The sequence below is a fragment of the Lagenorhynchus albirostris genome, chromosome 10 (assembly GCF_949774975.1).
Source record: "Lagenorhynchus albirostris chromosome 10, mLagAlb1.1, whole genome shotgun sequence".
Classification (NCBI taxonomy): domain Eukaryota; kingdom Metazoa; phylum Chordata; class Mammalia; order Artiodactyla; family Delphinidae; genus Lagenorhynchus; species Lagenorhynchus albirostris.
This window is the reverse complement of record NC_083104.1, coordinates 99354802-99381653: the sequence shown is the minus strand read 5'-3', so window position 1 is coordinate 99381653 and position 26852 is coordinate 99354802. Positions and strand designations below refer to the sequence as shown.

The window sequence follows — 26852 nt, the reverse complement described above, 5'->3', positions numbered from 1 at the left end:
GAGGTGGGATCGGGAGCCTGGTCATCTCATTAATTTCCCAGTGTACTCGCTTGTTTCTGCTTTAAAGTCGAAATGAGCCACCGGAGAGAAAGGTCAGAGTCCTGGGTAACTTACAGTTGTCTGGTGGCTGCCCTTTCTGAAGGCTCGCCAAGTACATGAGAACATGGATGTGGCTTAGAACAATGTGTGTAATGTTCTTGCCGCAATACCAGTCTGGAATGTTTGCCCTCAGCATGTCCGAGAGATGACACAGGTGATTTGGAAATTTACATGAGCTCACGCAAAAGGAAGACAATAGACTCGCCACAGTACGAATCTTGTGAAATAATATGTTTGATTCTTACTGTGTGGCATTCTTAAATTGAAGTAGTGGAGACTCAAATTAGAAAGTTAGATTTAATTTTTAAAAAGCTAACATAAATTCACCATCTTCATATTGCCAACATTCATTGAAATGAAGGCATTGGGTATATATTGTAACTTTTCTTTGAAATGGGTCATAGGGAGTTTTGCATCCCGAAAGGCAATGCTAAATTGTGGATTTAAAGAGTCAAAAATCACATTACTCAACACAATTTAAAGAAATAAACAATGAAAACTTCTCTTGGGTCAACTGTTTAGCTTGGGAAGTAGAACCTGACTGAGCTTAATGAACTATTATTAATGCACATTTAAAAATAACTGAATATTGAAACGTCTGTCAGTATCTTATAACATTGTATCATACGTAGGTGCGCACCCACAGCTGTATATACACACAGGCCACCTGCATGTGCACAGGTAGATTTTTTTTCTTTAGAGGACACGATGTAGGTTTTAAGCATCTCATTTTGGATTCATCTCTCCTCAGCCCATCTCGAGCTAGGGACACATAAGTTGAGGGGACCTCCAACTTATTACTGTGTTGGGCAGCCCTCCCTAGCTTTTTGGGAATTCCAAGCCTTTACAATTTTTTTTCATTTCAAAAATATTGACTGTTTACAGCTTCAGTTGTATCTCAGTGGAAGCTCTGTATGTCCCTGTGTATGTACCCGACCCCTGATGATGCTGTAGGTGAGGGGGGTCAGACATTGAAGGGCCCGCTCTCTTTCCCTTGGCAGGCGGAGATGGACATGATAACCTGGGGCGTGGACCTGGCCTCAGTGGAACAGCACATCAGCAGCCACAGGACCATCCACAACGCCATCGGGGACTACCGCTGGCAGCTGGACAAGATTAAAGCCGACCTGGTACTTTTAAAAGTTTGTTTAACAGTGATTGTTTAAGCGACAGTGATGAGCCCTTTCCTTTTAGAGATGCCACCACCAGGCCAGTGAGGTTTGCCTCCAGATCAACTGAGAAAGGTCCCTGTGGGTGAAAGATTTCATAGAGCAAATTCTTCTTTCCACCAGGGAATCTGAAGTTAGTATGTATTTGACAGAAGGAGATTTAGAAGGGCTGTTCTCTCTATATAAACCCTCAAGGGGAATTAAATAATTATTCACTGTTGGTCTTCTTCTAGCGTGAAAAATCTGCAATCTACCAGTTGGAGGAGGAGTATGAAAACCTGCTGGTAAGACGACTTATTTCTGAAGGCTCTGTGTTCAGTGCAATTCGGTTGTATAAGTGTGGACCTGGGGATAAAGCACCTGCTTGGCGTTATCCCTAAGGACCCAGGAAGTGCCTGGAAGTATACCAAGGGGCTTATAGATGCTGATTTTATTTCTACTGCTGTGTTCCCTTTAGAAGGAAATTTGAAAAGAATTCTTTTCTGAAGACAGTACTTAGTTTTTGCAAGTTTAAGTGTCACATAATTAGCACTTGTTAAATACTTGCAGTTAAAGCCATAAAGCTTTTCCACTTGTGAACTGTAGCCTTTTTAGGAAGTATAAGCAAAAGTAAGACTTGTTTTCCTTAGAGAGAGGTTTATCAGACCATCATCACCATTTTATGACAAACTGAATCAATTACTTGACTCATAAGAAGAGATATGTCCATTCTTCTTCCTATTTGTGTCACCCTGTCTTCCCTTTTCCAGTATTTCCTTGTTGGCAGTGATACTATTTAAATAACATGGCCAGTGGTGACGCAACTATTTTCCAAGGTGATGGCCCCTTGACTTTTGGGGATGTGGGAGAGGGCAGAAAAAGCTTGATTTATCTTTTTTAATAATCTATTTTCTCTATATAATCTAAAACTAATTATTGAAGCCAAACACCAGTGTCTGAATCAAGACCCTTCTGGATTAGGCTATTTCTCTGAATCTAAAATTGACCCCCTACTCATCCTAAGTTTGGGTGGGTCCTTTTCACCTACCAGCTGATCAGTGAATGCAAAAGATGAACATTTGACCGATTCTTGGGATTTTTGTTGGTAAAAGGGATCACCGAGGGTTTACCTGTGAAATCTGCAGGGAGCATCATTCATTTGCATATTGTTGTCCTAACGCTGCTTTGACCTTCCTGTGCAGAAAATATCCTTTGAGAGGATGGACCACCTGCGACAGCTGCAGAACATCATTCAGGCCACGTCCCAAGAGATCATGTGGATCAATGATTGTGAAGAGGAGGAACTGCTGTACGACTGGAGCGACAGGAACACCGACATCGCTCAGAAGCAGGAGGCCTTCTCTGTAAGCCCCGGGGGTCGTGCGGTGCTGATGAAAGCACTTGTGATCGTTTAATCGGCCACCTGTGATGCAGCCTCAGTGGGGTGGTCGTGAAAAACCATTCCTTTCTGAAGGCTTTTCCGTGACCTAAGAGAGGCAGTGCAGGGCTTAGCATCTCAGAAGACAGCAGACGGGCTGAGATCGGTTCGGTCAGACATCCTCGAGTGTGTGTACCGCAGAGTGTGGTGGCTTAGAACCGAGAATTAGAAAATCTCACTATGTGTTGTAGCTCTGTCCCTTCACCTGGGTGAATTCAGACAAGCCGTGTCACCAGTCCGGCCTCAGCTGCTTACTGGATGATCTCAGACATCCTTTCTGGTCTTAAAAATGCTAAGGTTCTTGAGAAACACGTAATGCAGTTCTTTGACATTGTTCATTTCCAAAATGCAGTTTTGTGTTTGACTTCCTTTAACAATGGCGGGGGGGATGGAAGGCTGCCGGTGACTTGTTCTACAGGACTTGTTTTTCTTTTATTCGCAGATACGCATGAGTCAGCTGGAAGTTAAGGAAAAAGAGCTCAATAAGCTTAAACAAGAAAGTGACCAACTTGTCCTCAGTCAGCATCCAGCTTCAGACAAAATCGAGGTGGGCTTCGTGAGATTTATATTCTTATCAGGGGAAAATAGGGGACCCTTTTCAAAAAATAAGACTGTACAGATGAGTGGTTCTGACCCAGCCTAAAGCCATGACAGGTTGATTTTATCAATACCCTAGACCGGGGGTTGGCAAGCTTTTTCTGGAAAGGACCAAATAATAAATATTTTAGACTGGCAGGCCATTTGGTCTCTGTTGAAATTAACTCTGCCATTGTAGTGTGAAAGCAGCCATAGCAACATGTAGATGAACGGTTGTGGCCGTGCGCCAGTGAAACTTTATTTATAAATGCAGGTGGTGGCCCGGATGTGGCCCTTGGGCTGTAGTTTGCTGACCTCTGCCCTAGACTGCCATCTCTGGGCTGTGCTCAAGGCTGACATTAGCTGGTAGCACTGGTATGACCATTTTGATTGTTTAAAAAAATCCAGATATTTCCGTATCAGTTGGTAAGCATCACTGCCTTCGTCCCCCACAGGCCCTCTTCATGGCAGGTACCTTTGTAACTGAAAGTAGGGGCGGTCCAGCTATTTGCTGCTCAAAAGCTAACAAAGGGGCTTCCCAGGTGGCGCAGTGGTTGAGAGTCTGCCTGCTGATGCAGGGGACACGGGTTCGTGCCCCGGTCCGGGAAGATCCCACATGCCACGGAGCGGCTGGGCCCGTGAGCCATGGCCGCTGAGCCTGCGCATCCGGAGCCTGTGCTCCACAACGGGAGAGGCCACAACAGTGAGAGGCCTGCGTACCGCAAAAAAAAAAAAAAAAAAAAAGCTAAGAAAGAGGCAAGGTTGGTGGAAAGGAAAGTGTCCTTTATTTTGGATGCCGGCAACCTGTCCAAAGGCCACCTCTCCCCACTTAACAATCAGGGGCCAAGAGCTTTTATCGATGCGGGTAGGGGGCTACCTGTCGAAACAGCACAGTCAGCTCTGACAGTCATCTTAAAATTTGTCATGCCGTCGTCTGATCAGCGTCATCTTGATTGTTTTAAGTGCAGTTAGTCTTTAGTTCCAGGATCGGTTTGTCCCCATTTCTTTGAGGCCAGTTCTTAGAACTGTGGCAGCTTATGTCATGGCTACAGTCTGGTCATCATGTAGTTCACTTCTTCCACCTGGTGTGGGTTTCAGTCTCTATTGGACAGCTCACAGGATATTGTTCAGAATATTATCTATAGCCCTTGAGGAGGAACTAAAGGTCCTTGACTAAGCTTAATGAATAAACTATTGTTATTTAGTCTTGTTGGACTGTTCCTTTGTTTCTGCATTTTCTCACTTCTCTGATTAAACTTATTCTTTGGCTAAAGTTTTTTCACAGACAGAAGGCAGGTTGAGGACATGGGGGGCAAGGACCATTGTGTCCTGCTCTGTTTCACCTTGGACCTCCGCATGATCTAGCAGCGGTACAGGAACAGGGCTTGCTGCCCCAGTGCTATCCCTGTTCTGACTGGTCTGTTTTGATTGGTCAGTAGCCATGCCATTTGGATGAATATTTTGACTAATACTCCTAATTATATCCATGTGTTAAAGCTGTTTTTTGGGGTTTTTTCTGGTTTTTTGGCCACCCAGCTTGCAGGATCTTGGTTCCCCGACCAGGGATTGAATCCGGGGCCACGGCAGTGAAAGTGCTGAGTCCTAACCACTGGACCACCAGGGAATTCCCAAAATTGGTTTTAAAATTTAATTTCTACCAAAGCAAGAGTGCCCTGTTGGGAAATTCTGGTTTCAAGTTTTAGAAAAAGTTTGCTTGATTTGGAATTAGATAAGAAATGCTTCATGGTTTTCATTCAGGCTCACCTATCTATGAAATAGCAGATGCCTCTCTATGGCTGAACGGTGGAGAGACAGCTGCTGTTTTCTTGTTTCAGGCATATATGGATACTCTCCAGACACAGTGGAGCTGGATTCTTCAGATCACCAAATGCATTGATGTTCATCTCAAAGAAAATGCTGCCTACTTTCAGGTTTTTATACCTAGTAATCATTTAATTGTCTTTTGGGTCTTCACAGCTTCTCTTCCGAATGTGTTTGAAAAAGCACCGAAAACAGTCTTCACACTATGGCGTGAAAACTATTTATTGGTTTTTAGTTTAGAGGAGCACAGATTGGTCACCAATCATTCAAGTAGCCTCTTGCTCTCAGATAAGTTAATATACTTTCTGCTCAAATTCTTTCCTTTAACCACCTATCAGATAGACTCGTAGGGAAGATAATCCTTGAAGTTGAAATAGTAGGTGATGCTGCGTATTGAGTTGCTTTTAATTGACACGGGGTCACCCGCATCCTTAACAGTTTTTTGAAGAGGCCCAGTCGACGGAAGCCTACCTGAAGGGCCTCCAAGACTCCGTCAGGAAGAAGTACCTGTGTGACAAGAACATGCCCCTGCAGCGTCTGCTGGAGCAGATCAAGGTGCTAGAGGTACTGTCTCAGACCCAGGCCCTTCCCCGGGAATAAAACAAATGCGCCCACCGACTCAGTTCAGATTATCTGCGTTTATATTGCTCTATAGAGCCGCGAGTGCCCAAGGCTCAGGCAAGCGTTGTCTTCATTTTCAGTGGTTTTTCTCTAAATACATTTCTTTGCACGATCTGCTGCTGTGGCACGTTACTTCTGCTTCAGTAGTTATGGGTGCTCAGGACAAAACCGGAGAGAGCACTGATGACTTAACATGAAAATCCCTTCGGAAAAGCGTACTTCACATGTTGTCAGCATAGCCTTTTTGCAAAGTGATGTTCTTTCCCGCCCACCTAATTCATGGCTGTGTTGCCTCTGTAGTGGCTTCTTTTGAAAGGTACCTGTGGTCCCTGCAGACAGATGAATGGGTGGTTTTTTACAGCTAATGCAGCTACAGCGGTATCTAATTTGTAATGTCATGATAGCTATAGTAATGCCATTTGAAGGTCTTATCTCACTCTCAGAGATTATCTGTGTTCGAGTATGATTTTATTTGCAATTGCAGCAAGAATGGGAGAAAATCCTTGAGAACAAGCGCCAGGTGCAGAACTTGGTAAACAAGTCCAAGAGGATTGTGCAGCTGAAACCTCGGAACCCGGACTACAAAAGCAATAAACCCATTATTGTCAGGGCTCTCTGTGACTACAAACAGGACCAGGTGTGTACTCGGCTAGAATGCTGCCAAAGTTTTCCCTTTCTTTACGGATGCATTTTTATCCAGGGCAGAATTTAATTTAGGTTTCAGTGAGCACCCTAGTAAATGTCTTTCTTTTGTATACAAAGTGGCAAGCTGTTGAAAAAATGCAGTGATTTTTGTTCTGAGTTGTATGATAGTTGCAAATAAGTAGGACAATAGTTATTTTTAAACTATTCTAATTCTGTTTTAAGGCTTAAGCCTTCTTTTCTTCCAATATGCAATTAGCATCTGTGATCCCTCTTTAAATTTCTGAAATTTAAAAAAAAAAGAGACACGTGGCCATTATGCTGCATGTAAAGGGAATGTCATTGCGGATTTTACGCATTAAATGAGCCACATCAGTTCTGTAGGCTCAGTGGTAAATACAAACATTTATATAGAAAGATGACTTGGTTTTAGTCATTATCTATGTAATTTCCTCTATTTTCTTATAAAAATTATGGAGGACTTAAGAAATAAAAATGTGATGAGTTGGTGAGATGGACATTATAAAACAATGGAGTTTATTCTACCATGCAGAAATGGTTTTAGAACTTGGGTGGAGAGAAGTAAGAAATCTAAAGGGAGATTGAGATACCTCCATGTCGAACTTGTTACATTTTAGTAGTTAAGATAGTTGGCATATTTTAAATACCCATTTTAAGAAGCTATATAGAGTTAATTTAGAAAAGAAGCTATTTAGATGCTGGAGTGAATTTAGGAAGTTATTTTTCTGGGGACCTGATACCAAAATTTTTTTGTTTTCATTTAACAATTTTAAGAGCAAATGAATGAGACAAGTGACTCCCACGCACTGAACTCTATGATATAAAACACAAACTCACAAAAATAGAAAAGCCAGGGAGTGAGTTTTTGCTTTCCAGAAGGATGGCTCACTTCACCGGGGGACTCCCCTGGCTGTCCCCTGGAAAGTCACTCTACCTAATTCCCTTCAGACACACCTTGTAGGCTCACCTGTCTTATTTAAAGCATCAGTCGTGTTGGGTTGTGTCCAGATCAGCTTCAATTGAGGCAAAAAATACTAAGAGCAAAGCTGAAACAGCACATCATCACTGCTGCTGCTTCTGTTCTTGAGCAAAAAGATAAAAACGTGGGCTCGTGGATAAAGCCAAAACACAGTGCTGCTTGCCTTGCAGAAAATCGTCCACAAAGGGGACGAGTGTATCCTGAAGGACAATAACGAACGGAGCAAGTGGCACGTGACTGGCCCGGGCGGCGTGGACATGCTCGTGCCCTCCGTGGGCCTCATCATTCCTCCGCCCAACACCCTGGCCGTGGACCTCTCAAGCAAGTACGTCTTGAACTTCCTTCTGGCCGTGACATGAACGCGGGTGGGGAGAAATAGGGCAGAGGCTGATACGAGACATACCGCTTCTTACTGCTGTCACCTCCCCCCAGAGGGGGACCCGGTGAAGGTCCCTTTGCCTTGTCTTGAGGTTTTCTGTTGCAGATACTGTGGTTGTCTTGGGAAGATGAAAAAGAATGTCTGACAGCAAAGGAGCTCATTCTGGCCATGCACTTTAAAGACGGTGTTTTGAAATTCTTCTGCCTTTTAGACCATCAGTAGTTTGGCCTGTAGCCACAAATACAAAATGCACTTGGCATCAATATTTGGCCATCAGTAGGTGGCGCATTCATTTGACAGATTGTCTAGGGCACATTCTTCCAAACCTTTTATGATGGAAGTCTTCAGCCCGCTCAGGGTGGGGTGAGAGTAGCCCAGTGAGCCCGTGTCCAAGCTCCAGCAGGCGTTCTGTGACCCGAGACCCATTTCTCACTGTTGCCTGCACGGCGCCAGACCTCCGTCAATTAAAAAGTTGTTGACAAACAACCCAACAACCACAAATTGTACTGCCTGTTTTGACCGAAATGATTCCAATGTATCGAAACCCATGTCGGTCATGGAGAATGTACTTTTGGGTATTAGTCTAAATCCATTGAAATGTTGAATGTTTTGCAAATGCTCCATTCACCCATTGCTCTGTTAGTTCTCCTTTGAGTTTTCTGTGCCCTTGGGGGAGCGTGGCCAGGTTTCCCGTTTGGGATGAACTTGGAGAGCCTGGCTAGCGTGCTTTTTCCCTCTGCACCTCCTAGGATCGAGCAGTACTACGAAGCCATCCTGGCCCTGTGGAACCAGCTCTACATCAACATGAAGAGCCTGGTGTCCTGGCACTACTGCATGATCGACATCGAGAAGATCAAGACCATGACCATCGCCAAGGTACGTCCTCAGGACCACCCGCTGCCTGGAGGGGCCCCCCAGCTGCTCCCTGACGTGCGGTTTCTACCAGGCAAACCTAGCTGTGCAGCTGATGCTTTTGTGTGTCAACACGAGAGTCGGCTGAGCCTTCCTTAGAGGTTCTAGTCCGTCCAACACAGGATGGGAGGGATTCACACCCGGCCGGTTAAGAGACAAACAGAAGTACCAATTAAAGTTACCGGACAAGCCAGAAGTCCCTGTGGGAAAGGCATGAGGTCCTGTGGTACTCAGGGTCCCACTCTCCTTAGATGTAATGGAAAGTGAGGGCATAGGTATTGACTGGATAGCACAGAAGTAAAAGGTGGGCGTTGAATTCTTGGAAGCATTAGTTACCCTAGATCAGTGGTTTTCAGGTAGTGGCCCAAGAATCCAGGTGAGGGAGTCCTTTGGGATGACAGGGACAGCAGGGAGGAGAGGGGCAGGGAATGGGTAAGTTGGGGGCTTCCCTTTACCCCTTTAACTCTTTTCAGTCAGAGCAGCTTTGCTGTGATCTGCTTGACATTTGGGGCTTCTGAGTCCTATTTCCTTTGAGGAAGAAAATTCCATAGGAAGAAGAAAATTGACAACCCACTGCTTTGGTTCTTAGGCGCAAGCTCTAAATCATCAAAGACCTTTTCTGCCTTAATGGGTCTTTGAGGGGCGTTGCCTCAAGCGCCACCAGAGTAGTGCATTTCCCAGGAAGCTTTCTCGGCCACGCTCTGGGGCCAAGAAACACTCCCCGCCTGGTTTATTTCCAGCTGAAAACGATGCGGCAGGAAGATTACCTGAAGACAATATCTGACCTTGAGTTACGCTACCAAGACTTCATCAGAGACAGCCAAGGCTCAGAGATGTTTGGAGATGATGACAAGAGGAAAATACAGACCCAGTTCACGGATGCCCAGAAACACTACCAGACCCTGGTCATACAGCTCCCCGGCTACCCGCAGCAACAGACAGGTTGGTTTAGAGCCAGTCCTTCTTTGTAGCCACCATACATGCCGTTTTCAAAAGAAAGTACGTAGTTTGCCAAAAACTAGTTGCAGAATCACTCCTTTGAAAGATCGTATATCAAAAGTCATTGAGATGCTAGGTTTTCAGAACCAAATCAAAGGAAGTAGCGACACTTTCATGCAGCATGGATGTTTTCTTGAGGCCTTGTGCCCTTCTAGCCAAGAAGTCTCTGATTTTTGTGGTCCTAACATTTTTACAGTAACCACAACTGAAATCACTCATCTTGGTTCCTGCCAAGCTGTCAACCATAATAAAGTAACTGAAACCAACAGAGAAAATGACAAGCAGGAAACGTGCTTGCTGATGGAGCTCCAGAAGATTCGCAGGCAGATGGAGCTCTGTGAGAGCAAAATGACCCTTAAAAACATCCTTCTGGCAGATCAAGGGTCTTCGCACCACATCACAGTGAAGATAAGCGAGCTAAAGGTAGGTATCCATTAATGTTTTGCTTGATTCTAGGTGTATTTATATTTAACTGTGAAGTAGTAAAGAAAAGACCTCCTGGTTTAAATATTTATAGGCAAGAAACCTTCATTTTCAAGAAAAGAGCCTTCTGGCATGATTGCCTTTTCTCTTTCCCATGCTGCCGAGTCTGTGGAAAGATACCAGGCTGGGGATTCAACCACCTTTGCTGTTAGTTTGTGGGCCACTCAGTCCGGCTGCAGTGTTTTTCCTTTTCTGCAATGTAGTGCTTTGTAGATTTCGAAAGTTTCCACAAACATTCATTTGGCTTCTGCCTGAAACAACCTATGATGTGGGCTAGACAGGTAGAATGATCTTACTTGTGGACAGTAGGGGGTGGGGTAAGAGCTGCAAGGCGTCGGCCGAGCTGGGACTGCAGCCCAGGTGTTTCAGTGTCAAGCTCAGTGATCTCTTCCGCTCGGCCAGGCCCGGGCACTGCGCTGGAATCTACGAGGTATATATTCTAAGGAAGAGGGTCACATTTACCCAGTGCTGGTAAGGCCTCCCTGATGAAGGACACGAAAGGTCAGCTCTCACTTGAGTCGTTCACATTTCGTGGGCCTTTTGAGGACATGAATGACGGTGAGAAGCATACAGCTAAATCAGAAGCGCTTCCCTTCTTTTCGGACAGGGCTTACAGAATGATTCTCAAGCAATTGCTCAAGTTCTCAACCAGCTGAAGGACATGCTGGCTAACTTCAGAGGTTCGGAAAAATATTGCTATTTGCAGAATGAGGTATTCGGATTGTTTCAGAAACTGGAAAATATCAATGGCGTCACAGACGGCTACTTAAATAGGTAAACGCGACTGACACTGACCTCAGATATTTGGCTTTTCTCAAGCTTCGTTTTCTGAGACTTCATTTGCTTTATGTGCTGGTTGCTGGAGCTCTTGCCTTATGGGTTCTCTTTTCATTGGAGCCTCACTCACATTCTTCTGTGCTTTTGAGAGAGGGTCCTCCAGCCTAGGGTGCCAATCCCACTGTTCTGAACTCCACTGTCTCTTCCAGCCAAGGCATCCTCTAAAGGCCAGAACTTAGAATTCTTCCATTGATGCAAGATGGTGTTCTGAGTCATGAAAGAGGGAAAAAATGAGGGCTTCCCTGGTGGCGCAGTGGTTGAGAGTCCGCCTGCCGATGCAGGGGACGCGGGTTCGTGCCCCGGTCCGGGAGGATCCCGCGTGCCGTGGAGCGGCTGGGCCCGTGAGCCGTGGCCGCTGGGCCTGTGCGTCCGGAGCCTGTGCTCTGCAATGGGAGAGGCCACAACAGTGAGAGGCCCGCGTACCGCAAAAAAAAAAAAGAGGGAAAAAATGTATTGCTCCGTAACTTATAAAATAAGCAGGGTAAATTTTTATCTGCTTTCATATTGTTCCCTTTTACGAAGAGTGGCGAGAGCCCGAGAGAGTTTCCAAGTCTAATTATGTCGCCGGCAATTTTATTTTTGCCTCTTTGGCACTCGACAGCTTGTGCGTGGTGAGAGCACTCCTGCAGGCCATCCTCCAGACGGAAGACATGCTGAAGGTTTACGAAGCCAAGCTTACCGAAGAGGAGACTGTTTGCCTAGATCTGGATAAAGTGGAAGCTTACCGCTGCGGACTGAAGGTAAGGAGAAGGGTTGAACAGCGAGCGGCCCGGCTTATGGGAAAGCATACAGGACTACTCAGTCCCCGGTGGTAGAGCCTCACTAAGTCTTCATGGGTTTGGAGGATTACTGGATTTCGTTGGCCACACGTGGTTGACATCAGCCGTTATCTCTAGAGCACTGTTGTCCAGAGCGTGTTGGCAGGACCTACGTGAGAAAGTCCGTTTGTGGTGAGATTAGTCTGGGGAACGCGAGTTAACCACAGTTAAGCTGGTACTGTAGTACTTCTCAGAACCTTTAATAGGCTAATAGATTTTATAATTTTTCAGGAACGGAATGGAGTGTGATACGTAGCATTTCTCAAACTAATTTACACATCGAATCCTTTTTTTTTTTTTTAACCGAGTTGGCACAAGGAACTAGGTCACTGGCACAAGTATAGGAGATGCAATCAGTAGATATATTTTCCTTGTGGTGTAGCATCAAGCGGGAATGCGGTTAATTTGTACTTTTTTTTCCTCCTGTGACAGAAAATTAAAAACGACTTGAACTTGAAGCAGTCCTTGTTGGCCACCATGAAGACAGAACTGCAGAAAGCCCAGCAGATCTACTGCCAGACTTCACAGCAGTATCCAATGTACGACCTGGACCTGGGCAAGTTCAGTGAAAAAGTCACACAGCTGACAGATCGCTGGCAAAGAATCGATAAACAGATAGACTACAGGTGTGCCAACCTCCTTCCATACTTTCTTTCATACTTTCTTACATTTGGTTGTTCCCAAGATAATGTCACTTGAAGTCATCGCTGTAAAAAACAGTGGTTTTGTTTTGTGTGTAAGTTCAGCATCCTGGGAGCTCTCTTCACGCACTGGCTGTGGGCAGCTTTGTTGACAACAGGAAGAGAGTACATCCAGCGGCCGAGCTTGAACCAACCTGTGTCAGAAGCCCTTCAGGTTCTTAGGGAAATAATGGAAGCCATTGATCAAGTTCTTTTGTGCCCTGTAAACTCCTATTATGACTGTTGGAAGGAGTAGCTCCTTTGAGGGAGCATTTTCCAAGAGTTTGTGAAAATTAAATCTTACACAAAAGAAATGCCTTACTGCAAATGAGGGTTTAAAAACATCTCCTGAATCTTGCTTATCGTTTATTTTACGAGCAGTGCTTCTTAAAAACATCTCTATTGATATATAATTCACATGCCGTATAACCCACCCACCAAAAGTGTCCAAGTCACTGGTTTTTAGTATATTCAGAATGTGTAACCATCCCCACGATCTAAGTCAGAACATTTTCATCACCCTAAAAAAAAACCCCATATCCACTGGCAGTCCCTCCCCATTTCCTCCCAACCCTCCAGCCCCAAACCACCACCATTCTACTTGCTGTCTCTATAGATTTGCGAATTATTCTGGACATTTCCTATGAATAGAAAGATACAATATGTGAATGTTTTTTTTTCACTGAACATAATGTTTTCCAGGTTTATCCATGGTGTAGCACGTGTTAGTACTTCATTTCTTTTCATGACTGTATAATATTCCATTGTATGACTGTATCACATTGTGTTTATTCTTTCATCAACTGATGGACATTTGGGCTGCTCCCAGTTTTTGGCTACCGTGAAAAGTGTTGCTACAAACATTCATGTATAATTTTTTGTGTGGATGCATGTTTTCAGTTCTCTTGAGTATGTGCCAGGTGGAATTGCCGGGTCATGGGGTAACCCTGTGTTAAATACTTTTGCAGAGCAATAGCGATATTTAATAATTTTATTATCTCTGTTTGCCCCAGATTATGGAACCTGGAGAAACAAATCAAGCAGCTGAGGAATTACCGTGATAACTATCAGACTTTCTGCAAATGGCTCTGTGATGCCAAACGCTGCCAGGATAACTTAGAATCCATGAAGTTTGGAGATTCCAGCATGGTCATGCGATTTTTGAATGAGCAGAAGGTATAAGGCAATTTGTCATTGCATAGATGTCACTGGGTGTAACCTGTGTTTTCCTCTGGTTTTCGTAGCAGTACTTAGGTTTAAAATGATAAATTTTTAAAAAACTTTATTGAAGTATAGTTGATTTACAGTGTTGTGTTAGTTTCAGGTGTACAGCACAGTGATTCAGTTATACATATATATACATTCTTTCTCATATTCTTTTCCATTATGGTTTATCACAGGATATTGAATATAGTTCCCTGTGCTACACACTAGGACCTTGTTGTTTGTCCATTCTGTGTATAATAGTTTCCGTCTGCTAACCCCAAACCTCCAGTCCATCCTTTCCCCCTGCCACCCTTGGCTACCACAAGTCTGTTCTTGCTGTCTGTGAGTCTGTTTCTGCTTCATAAATAAGTTCGTTTGTGTCATATTTTAGATTCCACAGATAAGTGATATTATATGGTATTTGTCTTTGTCTTTCTGACTTACTGCCCCTAGTATGATATTCTCTAGGTCCATCTGTGTTGCTGCGAATGGCATTATTTCACTCTTTTTTATGGCTGAGTAGTATTCCAGCTGTGTCTATATACCACATCTTCTTTATCCATTCATCTGTCAATGGACATTTAGGTTGTTTCCATTTCTTGGCTATTGTAAATACTGCCACTGTGAACATGGGGATGCATGTATCTTTTCATGAAATGATAAATAATTACTATTACTAGTCCATTTTATGAATGCTTAAATAGTGTCCAGAGGAAAAGCAATTGAGAACTTTACAAAGAAATGCAGTTGTGAACATGGAAATAATGTAACGACCGTCATAGTAAAGTATCTTTATAAATTGAGGTGATAGGACCAGAAGAGAGTGCCAGCCAGATAGTAACCTCTTAGATCATAAGAACTTGAAGATCTTTCTTCTATTTTCTGAATAGAAAACATGCTCATCTCCTAAGGTTTAACTGTGAGACTATGGGGTCTGAACATGTAGTCATAAACTGAGGGGAAAAAAAAAACAAGTAACAGTGGTTAAAGAATGAAAAAAACATTTATTTTAAATATGTCTACATTTTAACATTTATAAATATTTCCTTTTCTGTATAGAACTTGCACAGTGATATAAGTAGCAAACGAGACAAATCAGAAGAAGTACAAAAACTTGCCGAACTTTGTGCAAATTCAATTAAGGTATGTACGTTTCACAAAGAATGTTGGTGTTTCATCAAGAATATTATTAACCATGTTTGCTTCGGCAGCACATATATTAAAACGAATGATACAGAGATTATTAGCCTGCCCTTGTGCAGGGATGACATGCAAATTCATGAAGTGTTCCATACTTTTTTTAATAAAAGAATGTTATCAACTACATTATTTTCTGATTCACTTTAAAGATTACAGACTTCTTGAGGACAACGGTTATGGTTTTTATATAATCTCTCGTGAACAAACTGTAAATGCTGTTATCCATTAGCTTGAATTGGTTGTACATTGGCAATATCTACGGGAATGGGCCGGTCTTCATCCTTTAGACTGGTGGTGTGTGCAGAGATCTCCATTTTGCATATAAAGTGGTGCTGCTTGGTTTAATAATGTCATATGATGCTTGGACACTAGCAGCACGTGATGGCCTTTGGGGTTGGACATTAGAAGTACAGCTTGGTGATTTAAAGCTTGGGAACTGTAGCCATCAGTGACTCCTTTTAAGTCAATTAAGTATGTTTTTCTGAAACATTATTATTCTGCAGGATTATGAACTGCAGCTGGCATCATACACCTCAGGACTGGAAACTCTACTGAACGTACCTATCAAGAGAACCATCGTTCAGTCTCCTTCTGGGATGATTCTGCAAGAGGTAGATATGTCATTACCCATCTCTTAGAGCTCGCCCCTCCCTCTGCATCTTCTCTTTTCCCTGTCTTTCCTACCCTCCCTGAATTCATCTCTTGCCATAGGGTATCCATTCAAAAAGGTTTAGTAGGTTATCCTCTCTCTAGTGTAAGTCATCAGCATAATGCATTTTAGGGAATGATCAGTGAGAAGTCTGGGTCTATTGCTCATACATTAGAATCTTTGCAGAAACTGGGCTTAAATTCTGGGTTTAGTGAGGGGGACATTTAAAGAGTGGAAAATATCCAGTCGATTTCTAAAAGACAACTTCTTCTCAAAGGTGTCAGAGAACATCACCCATCAGATGGTTTAGGGGGAACACCCTGGAGTGATGAGGATGAAGTGTAAGGTTTTTGGCCCTTTGTTTTATTGTACTTTATTCTTTGATTGGGTTTTGGAATTAGCACAGGTGAAAGAAGGGAATTCACTCCTTAAAATATAATTTCACTATTGGATTGTTTTAGAAAACAGTTGGTCAGCTCGCGTAGGACTTCTTTTGAACGCAGTGCCTTTGATTTTTCCTTGCACTTCTTTTCTCCAAGGCGGCAGAGATGCATGCTCGGTACATAGAACTTCTTACAAGGTCTGCAGACTATTACAGATTCTTAAGTGAGATGCTGAAGAGTTTGGAAGATCTGAAGGTAATTTACTTTACTTCCTTGGAGGATCAAAAAAGAAAATAGAATGGAACTTAATTATTACTGCCTCGTTATAACATGAATTTGGACATACTCATTGGCAAAAGTGTATTTCCTCTAAACAGTTAGTATGATATAGTTTATTCATAAATCAGGTGTCAGTCCTATTCTCCAGTACACTGCTCGGAATGCACTCAGGTAGTATTTCCAAAATTATAGCTATTTTACCTTGCCGTAACCCCCAGTAATTTCATTTAATGTTTGGTCAAGGAATTTGCTTTCTTTCTCTCTTTGTGTTAAATTAAGAAGAACATCCAGGACTGGCTGGATTTGAATTTTCCATGTCGAATGGCTGTTTAATTTATTCCTCATTTCTAATATTCGAATTGAGTTTATATGGAAACTTACTTGATACCTGGAAATAAAGGAAACATAATTTAGGAGATCATAAGCTTTTGGTCTTGGAAGAAATTCCCCTATTCACAGATGAGGAAGCTGAAACTCAGAGAGGGTAGATCCCTTACTAAGATCACGCAAGCAGTTGACGGAAGAATTATGACAAGAATACAGATGTCTTGAATTTTTTGTCTAGTAGCTTTTGCCTTGTATCAGTGTCTACATGTGTGCTCGTGTGTGCGTGCTTGTCTGTGTGTGTGCAGGTGTGTAAAAGGAAATGAGAAAGCACGTTGGTCTTGCAGGGAGGAAGTACCACTTCTTTCTTATGATGTGAGGCATCTTTCTTTCAACATGCTTTCTGATTTCCCTTCCACAGCTGAAAAATACCAAGATCGAAGTTTTGGAAGAGGAGCTCAGGCTGGCCCGAGACGCCAACTCTGAAAACTGCAGTAAGAACAAATTCCTGGATCAGAACCTGCAGAAATACCAGGCGGAGTGTTCCCAGTTCAAAGCAAAGCTCGTGAGCCTGGAGGAGCTGAAGAGACAGGCTGAGCTGGATGGCAAGTCAGCCAAGCAAAATCTAGACAAGTGCTACAGCCAAATCAAAGAGCTCAATGAGAAGATCACCCGGCTGACTTACGAGATCGAGCATGAAAAGCGAAGCAGGAAAACCGTGGAAGACAGGTTTGATCAACAGAAGAACGAATATGACCAGCTGCAGAAAGCGAGGCAGAGCGAGAAGGAGAGCCTCGGCTGGCAGAAGATAGAGTCTGAGAAAGCCATCAAGGAGAAGGAGTTCGAGATAGAGAGGTTGAGGGTTCTTCTGCAGGAGGAGGGTACCCGGAAGAGAGAATATGAAAATGAGCTGGCAAAGGTAAGAAACCACTATAATGAGGAGATGAGTAATTTAAGGAACAAGTACGAAACAGAGATTAACATCACAAAGACTACCATCAAGGAGATATCCATGCAAAAAGAGGATGATTCCAAAAACTTCCAAAACAAGCTCGATAGATGCATGAAGGAGAATCGAGATCTGAAGGCTGAGATTGTCCGGCTCACCGACAGCATCCTGCAGACCACGGAGCAGCGGAGGCGGGCAGAAGAGGATGCCCTGCAGCAGAAGGCCTGTGGCTCCGAGATGCTGCAGAAGAAGCAGCATCTGGAGATGGAGCTGAAGCAGGTCATCCAGCAGCGCTCCGAGGACAGCGCCAGGCACAAGCAGTCCCTGGAGGAGGCTGCCAAGACCATCCAGGACAAAAACAAGGAGATCGAAAGACTCAAAGCTGAGGTTCAGCAGGAGGCCAAGCACCGTCGGGAATACGAGAATGAACTGGCTAAGGTAAGGAGCAATTACGATGAGGAAATCATCAGCTTAAAGAACCAGTTCGAGACGGAGATCAACATCACCAAGACGACCATCCACCAGCTCACCCTGAAGAAGGAGGAGGACACCAGCGGCTACCGAGCCCAGATAGACAACCTCACCAGGGAAAACCGGAGCCTCTCGGAAGAAGTAACAAAGCTGAAGAACGCTCTAGCCCAGACCACGGAGAACCTCAGGAGGGTCGAAGAGAACGTCCAGCAGCAAAAGGCCGCAGGCTTGGAGATGTCGCAGCGGAAACAGCAGCTGGAGGTGGAGCTGAAGCAGGTCACGCAGGTGCGGATGGAAGAGAGCACGCGGTACCGGCAGTCTCTGGATGATGCCACCAAGACGATCCAGGATAAAAACAAGGAGATAGAGAGGCTAAAGCAGCTGACAGAGACAGAAGCAAAGCAGCGGAAGTGTCTGGAGGATGAGAAGGCCAAGTGGCAGAGGGCACAGTGTGAGCTGCAGAAGGCCTACAGCAGTGCCACGGAGACAGTCAGCAAACTGAAGGTGCAGGAACAGGAGCTGATATGCCTGAGGACGGACTACGAGCGGGTGTCCCAGGAGAGGGCCGTCAGGGACCAGGACATCGCCCGCTGCCAGAGCTCCCTGAAGGAGCTGCAGCTGCAGAAGCAGAAGGCAGAGGAGGAGCTGGTGTGGCTGAAGCGGGCGGCCTCCGAGGACTCCTGCAGGAGGAAGAAGCTAGAGGAGGAGCTGGAGACCCTGCGGGCGTCCCTGAAGGAGCAGGCGATCCAGGTCACCAGCCTGACCCAGCAGCTGGAGCAGGTGTCCATCGTCAAACAGAGGAGCGAGGACGAGCTGCAGCAGCAGCGGGACGTGCTGGACGGCCACCTGCGGGAGAAGCAGAGGACCCAGGACGAGCTGCGCAGGCTGGCCTCCCAGGTCGAGGCCCTGCAGCAGCAGCTGCTGCAGGAGCGGGAGAATGCCAGGCAGGCGCAGGTGCGGAGCGAGCATCTCCAGAAGGCTGTTGAGGACAAGAGCAGGAGCCTGAACGAGAGCAGGCTTGAAATCGAGAGGCTGCAGTCGCTGACTGAGAACCTCACCAAGGAGCACCTGCTGCTTGAGGGGGAACTGCGGAACCTCCGGCTGGAGTACGATGACCTCCAGCAGGGCCGCAGCGAGGCTGAGCACGACAAAAACGCCACCATCTTGGAGCTCCGGAGCCAGCTGCAGATCAGCAACACCCGGACCCTGGAGCTGCAGGGCCTGATTAATGATTTACAGAGAGAGAGGGGAAATTTGAGACAGGAAATTGAGAAATTCCAAAAGCAGGCATTAGAGGTATTCACAAATATTTGATCGCCGCTTCACTTCCTCTCAACTAACTCCCTCCACGGTCCTCCCAGCTGGGCTGTGCTCTTGCTACTGGGCTGGATGCTCGCATACGTCTCGCTTTTCTTTTTGATGCTGTGCTGCTGTCTGTCCTAATCCAGACGCTACTTCAGGGTCACTTCAGTGCCATTTGCCCTTCTCTTCTACTCCCACAGCGAGTGCCCGTCCCTGTGTAACCCGCACTTGGCTCTGCTCTTCCAACTTTGGCTGGGGTGTGACATCTGAGCTCACTTCCTCTCAGTGTTCCACTCTGTCTTCTAGAAGGTGGCTCTTTGTGAGCTGTGACGTAACATTTGTAACTGAAGTTTTCCTAAATAAAAGCCACATTAAATGGGTTTTCTGTGCAGTTTGAAAATCGCTTTCTTGCTTGCTTCTGTGATTTTTCTGCATGCGTTATTCTCTGCTCTTTCCATCATGGCCCTAATATGTTTCTTTTTGTTTGACTTTTCTTCTTTTAACCCCTAATTAAAACACTCAACCTCTTGAACTTCTAATACGTTTGACTTCTGTAGACAATATTTGTGTGGGGCTGGGTGAGGGGTGTGCGTATGTCTGTAGATTTGTATTGCTTTATTAAACATGTGAGTATAGCTGTAACAGGTGAAGTGTAGGTACAGCAGGTGGGATAACCTGGAATAAAACTCCCCATATCTGTTCAAACCATAATTACTATTAAGAGTAAGCCAGGTCTACAGCTGCTCCTTTTTCCTTCTGTGGAAAAATATAGAAAGTACAGAAGCCATTTATCAAAGTGGCAACATGTATCTACAGAATTTTTTTCAGGAACTTGTAAGATAACAAAATTAATAGTGTGCTCAAGGAAAAGAAAAGGGCCGATAAGTAAATATACTTTTTTTAAAAATATAGGAGAAGAAGTTAAATGATAATGGCCCTGTGATATGATCACATCATTATTTTTTCCCATTTCTTTCTTCTTTTTTGCATTCTAGGCATCTAATAGGATTCAGGAATCCAATAATCAGTGCTCTCAGGTGGTGCAGGAGAGAGAGAGCCTCCTGGTGAAAATCAAAGTTCTAGAGCAAGACAAGGCCAGGCTGCAGAGGCTGGAGGATGAGCTGAATCAGGCCAAAGTGGCCCTCGAGGCAGAGAGCAGGGTGAAACAGCGCCTGGAGTGTGAGAAACAGCAGATCCAGAACGACCTGAACCAGTGGAAAACGCAGTGTTCCCGCAAAGAGGAGACTGTTAGGAAGATAGAGTCCGAAAGAGAAAAGAGCGAGAGAGAGAAGAACAGCCTTAGGAGTGAGATTGAAAGACTCCAGGCGGAGATCAAGAGGATCGAGGACAGGTACCAGCGGAAGCTGGAGGGCTCCAGCAGGGAGGCCCAGTCCCAGCTGGAGACAGAGCGCTCCCGGCTTCAGAGGGAAATCGACAAACTCAGGCAGCGCCCGTATGGGTCCGACCGCGAGACCCAGACTGAGTACGAGTGGTCCGTTGACTCCTCGAAGCTGGTGTTTGACGGACTGAGGAAGAAGGTGACGGCGCTGCAGCTGTACGAGTGTCAGCTGATCGACAAAACAACCCTGGACAAACTGCTGCAGGGGAAAAAGCCAACGGGAGAAGTTGCTTCTGAGACCCAGCCTTTCCTTCGGGGAGCAGGCGCTATCGCTGGAGTTTCCACTTCCCTTAAGGAGAAATACTCTTTGGTAGAGGCCAAGAGAAAGAAATTGATCACCCCAGAATCCACAGTCATGCTTCTGGAGGCCCAGGCAGCCACTGGTGGTATAATTGATCCCCACAGGAACGAGAAGCTGACTGTTGACAGCGCCATAGCTCGGGACCTCATCGACTTCGACGACCGCCAGCAGATATACACAGCAGAGAAAGCCGTCACTGGGTTTGATGACCCATTTTCAGGCAAGACGGTATCTGTGTCCGAAGCCATCAAGAAAAATTTGATCGATCGGGAAATCGGAATGCGTCTGCTGGAAGCCCAGATTGCTTCAGGGGGTGTGGTGGACCCTGTGAACAGCGTCTTTTTGCCGAAAGATACAGCCTTGGCTCGTGGGCTGATTGACAGAGATCTGTATCGGTCCCTGAACGATCCCCGAGATAGTCAGAAGAACTTCATGGATCCGGTCACCAAAAAGAAGGTCAGTTACATGCAGCTGAGGGAAAGGTGCAGAATCGAACCGCACACCGGTCTGCTGCTGCTGTCAGTACAGAAGAGAAGTATGTCCTTCCAGGGAATCAGACAACCCGTGCCCATCTCCGAGCTGGTTGATTCCGGTATATTGAGACCATCCACTGTCAATGAACTGGAATCAGGTCAGATTTCTTATGATGAGGTTGGTGAGAGAATTAAGGATTTCCTTCAGGGTTCAAGCTGCATCGCAGGCATCTACAGTGAGACCACAAAACAGAAGCTTGGCATTTACGAGGCCATGAAAATTGGCTTGGTCCGACCTGGTACTGCCCTGGAGCTCCTGGAAGCGCAAGCAGCTACTGGCTTCATCGTGGATCCTGTTAGCAACTTGAGGTTACCGGTGGAGGAAGCCTACAAAAGAGGGCTGGTGGGCATCGAGTTCAAGGAGAAGCTCCTGTCTGCGGAACGAGCTGTCACCGGCTACAACGACCCTGAAACAGGAAACACCATCTCCTTGTTCCAAGCCATGAACAAGGAACTCATCGAAAAGGGCCATGGCATTCGCTTGTTGGAAGCACAGATTGCAACCGGTGGGATCATCGACCCGAAGGAGAGCCACCGCCTGCCCGTTGACATAGCGTACAAGAGGGGCTACTTCAATCAGGAGCTCAGTGAGATTCTCTCGGATCCAAGTGACGATACAAAAGGATTCTTCGACCCAAACACTGAAGAAAACCTTACGTATCTGCAACTGAAAGAAAGGTGCATTAAGGATGAGGAGACGGGGCTGTGTCTTCTGCCCCTGAAAGAAAAGAAGAAACAGGTACAGACATCCCAAAAGAATACCCTCAGGAAGCGCAGAGTGGTCATAGTGGACCCGGAAACCAACAAGGAGATGTCTGTCCAGGAGGCCTACAAGAAGGGCCTCATAGATTACGAAACCTTCAAAGAACTGTGTGAGCAGGAGTGCGAGTGGGAAGAAATAACCATCACTGGATCAGACGGCTCCACCCGGGTGCTCCTGGTAGACAGGAAGACGGGCAGTCAGTATGATGTTCAAGATGCGATTGACAGGGGCCTCGTTGACAGGAAGTTCTTTGACCAGTACAAGTCCGGCAGCCTCAGCCTCACTCAGTTTGCTGATATGATCTCCTTGAAGAATGGTGTCGGCAACAGCGGTGGCACCGGGAGTGGCGTCAGCGATGATGTCTTCAGCAGCTCGCGACATGAGTCCTTAAGCAAGATTTCCACCGTCTCCAGCGTCAGGAATTTAACCATAAAGAGCAGGTCTCTGTCCGAAACCCTGGAAGAATCGAGCCCCATTGCAGCCATCTTCGACACGGAAAACCTGGAGAAGATCTCCATCACGGAAGGGATAGAGCGGGGTATCGTTGACAGCATCACGGGGCAGAGGCTTCTGGAGGCCCAGGCCTGCACGGGCGGCATCATCCACCCCACCACGGGGCAGAAGCTGCCCCTCCAGGACGCCGTCTCCCAGGGCCTGCTCGACCAGGATATGGCCACCAGGCTGAAACCTGCTCAGAAAGCCTTCCTCGGCTTTGAAGGAGTGAAGGGAAAGAAGAAGATGTCGGCAGCAGAGGCAGTGAAAGAAAAGTGGCTCCCCTATGAGGCCGGCCAGCGCTTCCTGGAGTTCCAGTACCTCACGGGGGGCCTGGTTGACCCCGAGGTGCAAGGGAGGATGAGCATGGAAGAAGCCATCAGAAAGGGGTACATCGACGGCCGGGCAGCGCAGAGGCTGCAAGACCCCAGCAACTACGGCAAGATCCTGACCTGCCCCAAAACCAAGTTGAAGATATCCTATAAGGATGCCATGAATCGCTCCATGGTGGAAGACATCACCGGCCTGCGCCTTCTGGAGGCCGCCTCGGTCTCCTCCAAGGGCCTGCCCAGCCCTTATAACATGTCTTCTGCCCCAGGCTCCCGCTCCGGCTCCCGCTCCGGCTCCCGGTCCGGTTCCCGCAGTGGGTCCCGGAGAGGAAGCTTCGATGCAACGGGGAATTCTTCCCACACCTACTCCTACTCCATTAGCAACAGCTCTGTTGGGCACTAGTAGTCGGTTGGAAATGGTTGCTAGACCTTGGCTTTCATTTATATGAACTTTCACTTTACTAAATAATAGAGAAAGAAAACCTTGTGCTTGTAGGATAGTGATAGAACTTTCTAGGCTTAAGAAAACGTAGCCATGGGGGGAATCAAATGGTAAAGGCTGTTCTGGCTTTTTATCTTCTTAGCTTACCTGAACCAATGTCATACACTGGATGTAGCGTATAGGAAGTAGTAATCAGTTGTAAGGAAAACACAAATTGAATCTAGAGTCTCTTTCTTCTCTTCTGCCTTTAGATTTTTGAGTGATGCTTCTTGAACTTCTTATGGCCTATAACCCAGATTTCTGTTCTTGGAGATAAAAAATGAAATTGACCTTGTAGTCATCAGTCTGCGTCTCATCTAAATATTTCCATTTTCTGTATGAGGAGAAAATTACCCTATCCCCCCGCTCCCCCCCACAAAAAGAATCCCCCTCAAACCCCAGCATTTTGGAATGCGTCTCCTCGGATTGCATGACCCATATACTCTTATGTGTACCTGTTTGGTTTGGTATTAATTTGACTGTATGTGCATGATAGTAGCAATCTTTGCTGTCCTTTAGTCAAAGTTTTCTGTTCATTTTGCTTGTCATTTTCTATGTACTTTCAAAGGTGTCTTTATGAAGTTTGCTATTCTGGCAATAAAGTTTTAGACGTTTGAAGTTTTTGCGTTTTGATTTAATAATATGTTCCTACACACAAGGGCATTTAGCAGAAGCTTTTTATTGTAAAATGTGTCTGAAACTGTTTACTAAACATCTATTAAGGAAGACCGTTAAAAAACTGTTCTAGTTCTGAGTTCTTGTTAGAAGTTGGTTTTCTGAAGGTAGTTTTTTCAACATTTATGTACCAGGTAGAGTCCTTGAAAGAAGCCTGTGTAAGGAGGCCAGGCAAGAGGTCAATACCCACTTCTGGCTTATTCTGGACAGTGAATAGCATGGGGAGAAGTCACTGTCATACCCTTTAAAAAACATGAAGTGGCTAAGATTCCATTTTGGGTAGCCTTAAACTACATGGTTGCATTTTTGTCCCCAAAGAGAAGGGAATTGACCTTGAATCTATGAAACTGATTCCTGAAGAGTTCTTGGTTCTCTGTTGAAGGACAACGAAATATAAGCCTATTCTTTGGATCAAAGAAAACTTTTGAAATTCGGACATTTGTTATTAAATTAATAATACTTTACTCAATGCCTGGTATGTCTAGTATTGGGCTGGGTACAATGAGGATTCAGTAGAGTTTATAAGACCCTGACTTCAAGGCACGTACAGTCTGGATGGGTACAGAAAACACATGTAAAACAATGAGTGGGACAACTTTCATATATCAGAAGCATATATTAATACAATCAGACACATTTGATGGTACGGTAGAAACTAGGAAGACAAATGAAATGCTAATTGTGTAGAACAAAAACGATCATACTCTAGATAATCCTTAACTTATTGGTGGGGGGGGCTTTTGGTACTCAGGGTGAAAACAGCACTCGTTTCTTCCTTACCTCGCCTCTCTTTTTCTTCCTCTTGGCCCCCTCCCAATATGGAGGATTTGTTATTAATTTCATTCACTGAATATTGAGTTCTGTGTGCCACACATGGTCCAGAAGCTGTGGATCTAATGGGAGAAGTACCTGGTACAAAAATAGCCCTTGTAGTTTAAAAGGAAGGAAAGTGCCTGGGAAATGCTATGTTGAAGGAAATGAAGGAGGATCCTTAGGCCAGAGCTGGGGGGGCTGCATTAGCTCGGGCTGCTGTGACGAGATAGCACAGACCCCGTGGTTTAAACAAACATTGATTTTCTTATAGCTCTGGAGGTCAGAAGTCCAAGGTCAAGGTAGATGCCACCAGGGTTGGTTTCTGGTGAGAGCTCTCTTCCGGGCTAACAGGCAGTGAAGGAGCTCTGGCATCTCTTCCTCAACTTAGAAGGACACTAGTTCTGTCACATGAGGGCCCCACCCTTATGACCTCATTTAACCTTAATTACCTCTCCAAATACAGTCACATTGGGGGTTTGAACTTTGAATTTTGGAGGGGACAGAATTCAGCCCAGAATGGAGGCCTAACCTAGAACGGGGGTCAGGAGACCTCTTTAGGAAAATGGTGATTGGACAGATTAACATGAATCAATGGAAAGGAGTTCTTCAGGTTGATATGGTACACCCCCTCCAAGCTGCTGCCGGAGTTGTCATTAAGCTGTGAAATGAGAGAGCTGGATCCTGGAGAGAGGGCATACTTGACCTGGGCTGAGTTTTGATCTGGTTCACGTATACTGTACATCCACAGAAAAGGGAACTGTATATGTAAATTTTCAACAACAGTCAATCACTTCACACCCAAAAATAGACTCACATTTTCCAGGAGGCTTGGCAAACTATGTAATGGCAAACAAAAAGTAAGGATGCAGTGGGCAGGGTATGAATAGACTGCTTCTCGCCACACATCCACTTGTAGCTACTGGCCTGTTTCCATATTATCACCTTTATTTGTGTGTGTGTGTGAGAACTGTGCTATTTGCCTTTGAGAATAGTTGTTCACAAAAGTATACTCCACGGTATACTGCCTGATGGAAGCAAGTGCAAAGGAAAGCAAAGATTTGGCATCAGGCTTGAAAAAAAAAAAAAAAACATAAGAGGGATTAGATTCTGGTAGTTAAAACCATTTGGGGAAACCAAAAGGGCTGGTTCCAGGTCTTGGGTAGGAAATGTACAGAGTAAACTTGGGTTAATCAAAGCAGGGAAGTACTTGAGGACTAACAGGGATGTGTCAAAGAGACACAGGTGGTTATAGTGGTTTCCACTGGTCAAACTTGGGACCATTTGAGCATCAACAAGAATTATGATGGTTAAAAAAAAAATTAAGTCCAAGATACAGGATGGAAATGGACATTGATTATTAATGGGCTGAATCCATATAACAAATACTCATAGTCTTTAGTAAATGCCTCTTGCATTGTTCACTTTGTGTTGACAGCATCATTTAGGCTATGTCAAATACCAGTGATCTTACTATTCAGAAGAAATCCATGGAACCATGGAAAAATTTTTATTACTGATTTGATCCAATTCAATTTTCTCAAAAATATCAGTATTTTGTATTCACTTTATAATTTCTGCAAACTCATTTTCTGCTTATAAAACAAGAATTATGATGGTAATGGAGTATGTAATAACGAATTTTAAAACCTTTAATAATGATTTTTAAAAAACCAAACCGTGATTCCATAGTGAAAGAAACAATAGAAAAAATGAAGGCGTGGTAAGAATGGCAGCTAATAAACGTGGGAGCATGACAGAGTTACAGAATCATCGGGTATGCAATCAGTAATGTAATCACAGATTCAGTGAAGGATTGTGTGAGTTTGCTGGGAACGGGACGTTCACATGGC

The 26852-nt window shown here is 45.0% G+C and overlaps 1 protein-coding gene and 1 non-coding gene across 3 annotated transcripts in view; both read left to right on the top strand.

The window, feature by feature from the left end:
• The window catches only part of DSP (desmoplakin), a 40865-nt gene extending 16733 nt beyond the window's left edge, over positions 1-24132 (top strand). Inside the window, exons 5-24 of one of the 2 annotated variants that reach the window (XM_060163731.1) lie at positions 1101-1229; positions 1502-1552; positions 2450-2611; positions 3128-3232; positions 5097-5192; positions 5521-5646; positions 6188-6340; positions 7516-7670; positions 8474-8600; positions 9377-9578; positions 9832-10058; positions 10726-10892; positions 11557-11695; positions 12206-12399; positions 13467-13629; positions 14719-14802; positions 15363-15470; positions 16048-16146; positions 16916-19210; positions 20212-24132. In XM_060163731.1, the coding sequence (XP_060019714.1) occupies positions 1101-1229; positions 1502-1552; positions 2450-2611; positions 3128-3232; positions 5097-5192; positions 5521-5646; positions 6188-6340; positions 7516-7670; positions 8474-8600; positions 9377-9578; positions 9832-10058; positions 10726-10892; positions 11557-11695; positions 12206-12399; positions 13467-13629; positions 14719-14802; positions 15363-15470; positions 16048-16146; positions 16916-19210; positions 20212-23436 (8007 nt within the window). In that variant the 3' untranslated portion in view covers positions 23437-24132. The remainder of the gene's footprint in view (positions 1-1100; positions 1230-1501; positions 1553-2449; positions 2612-3127; positions 3233-5096; positions 5193-5520; positions 5647-6187; positions 6341-7515; positions 7671-8473; positions 8601-9376; positions 9579-9831; positions 10059-10725; positions 10893-11556; positions 11696-12205; positions 12400-13466; positions 13630-14718; positions 14803-15362; positions 15471-16047; positions 16147-16915; positions 19211-20211) is intronic. The other variant, XM_060163732.1, reaches the window with a different exon arrangement.
• On the top strand, positions 14857-14958 carry LOC132528282 (U6 spliceosomal RNA). The gene has a single exon (XR_009543165.1). It is a non-coding gene; the product is annotated as a U6 spliceosomal RNA (small nuclear RNA).
• Positions 24133-26852: the final 2720 nt, after the last annotated feature.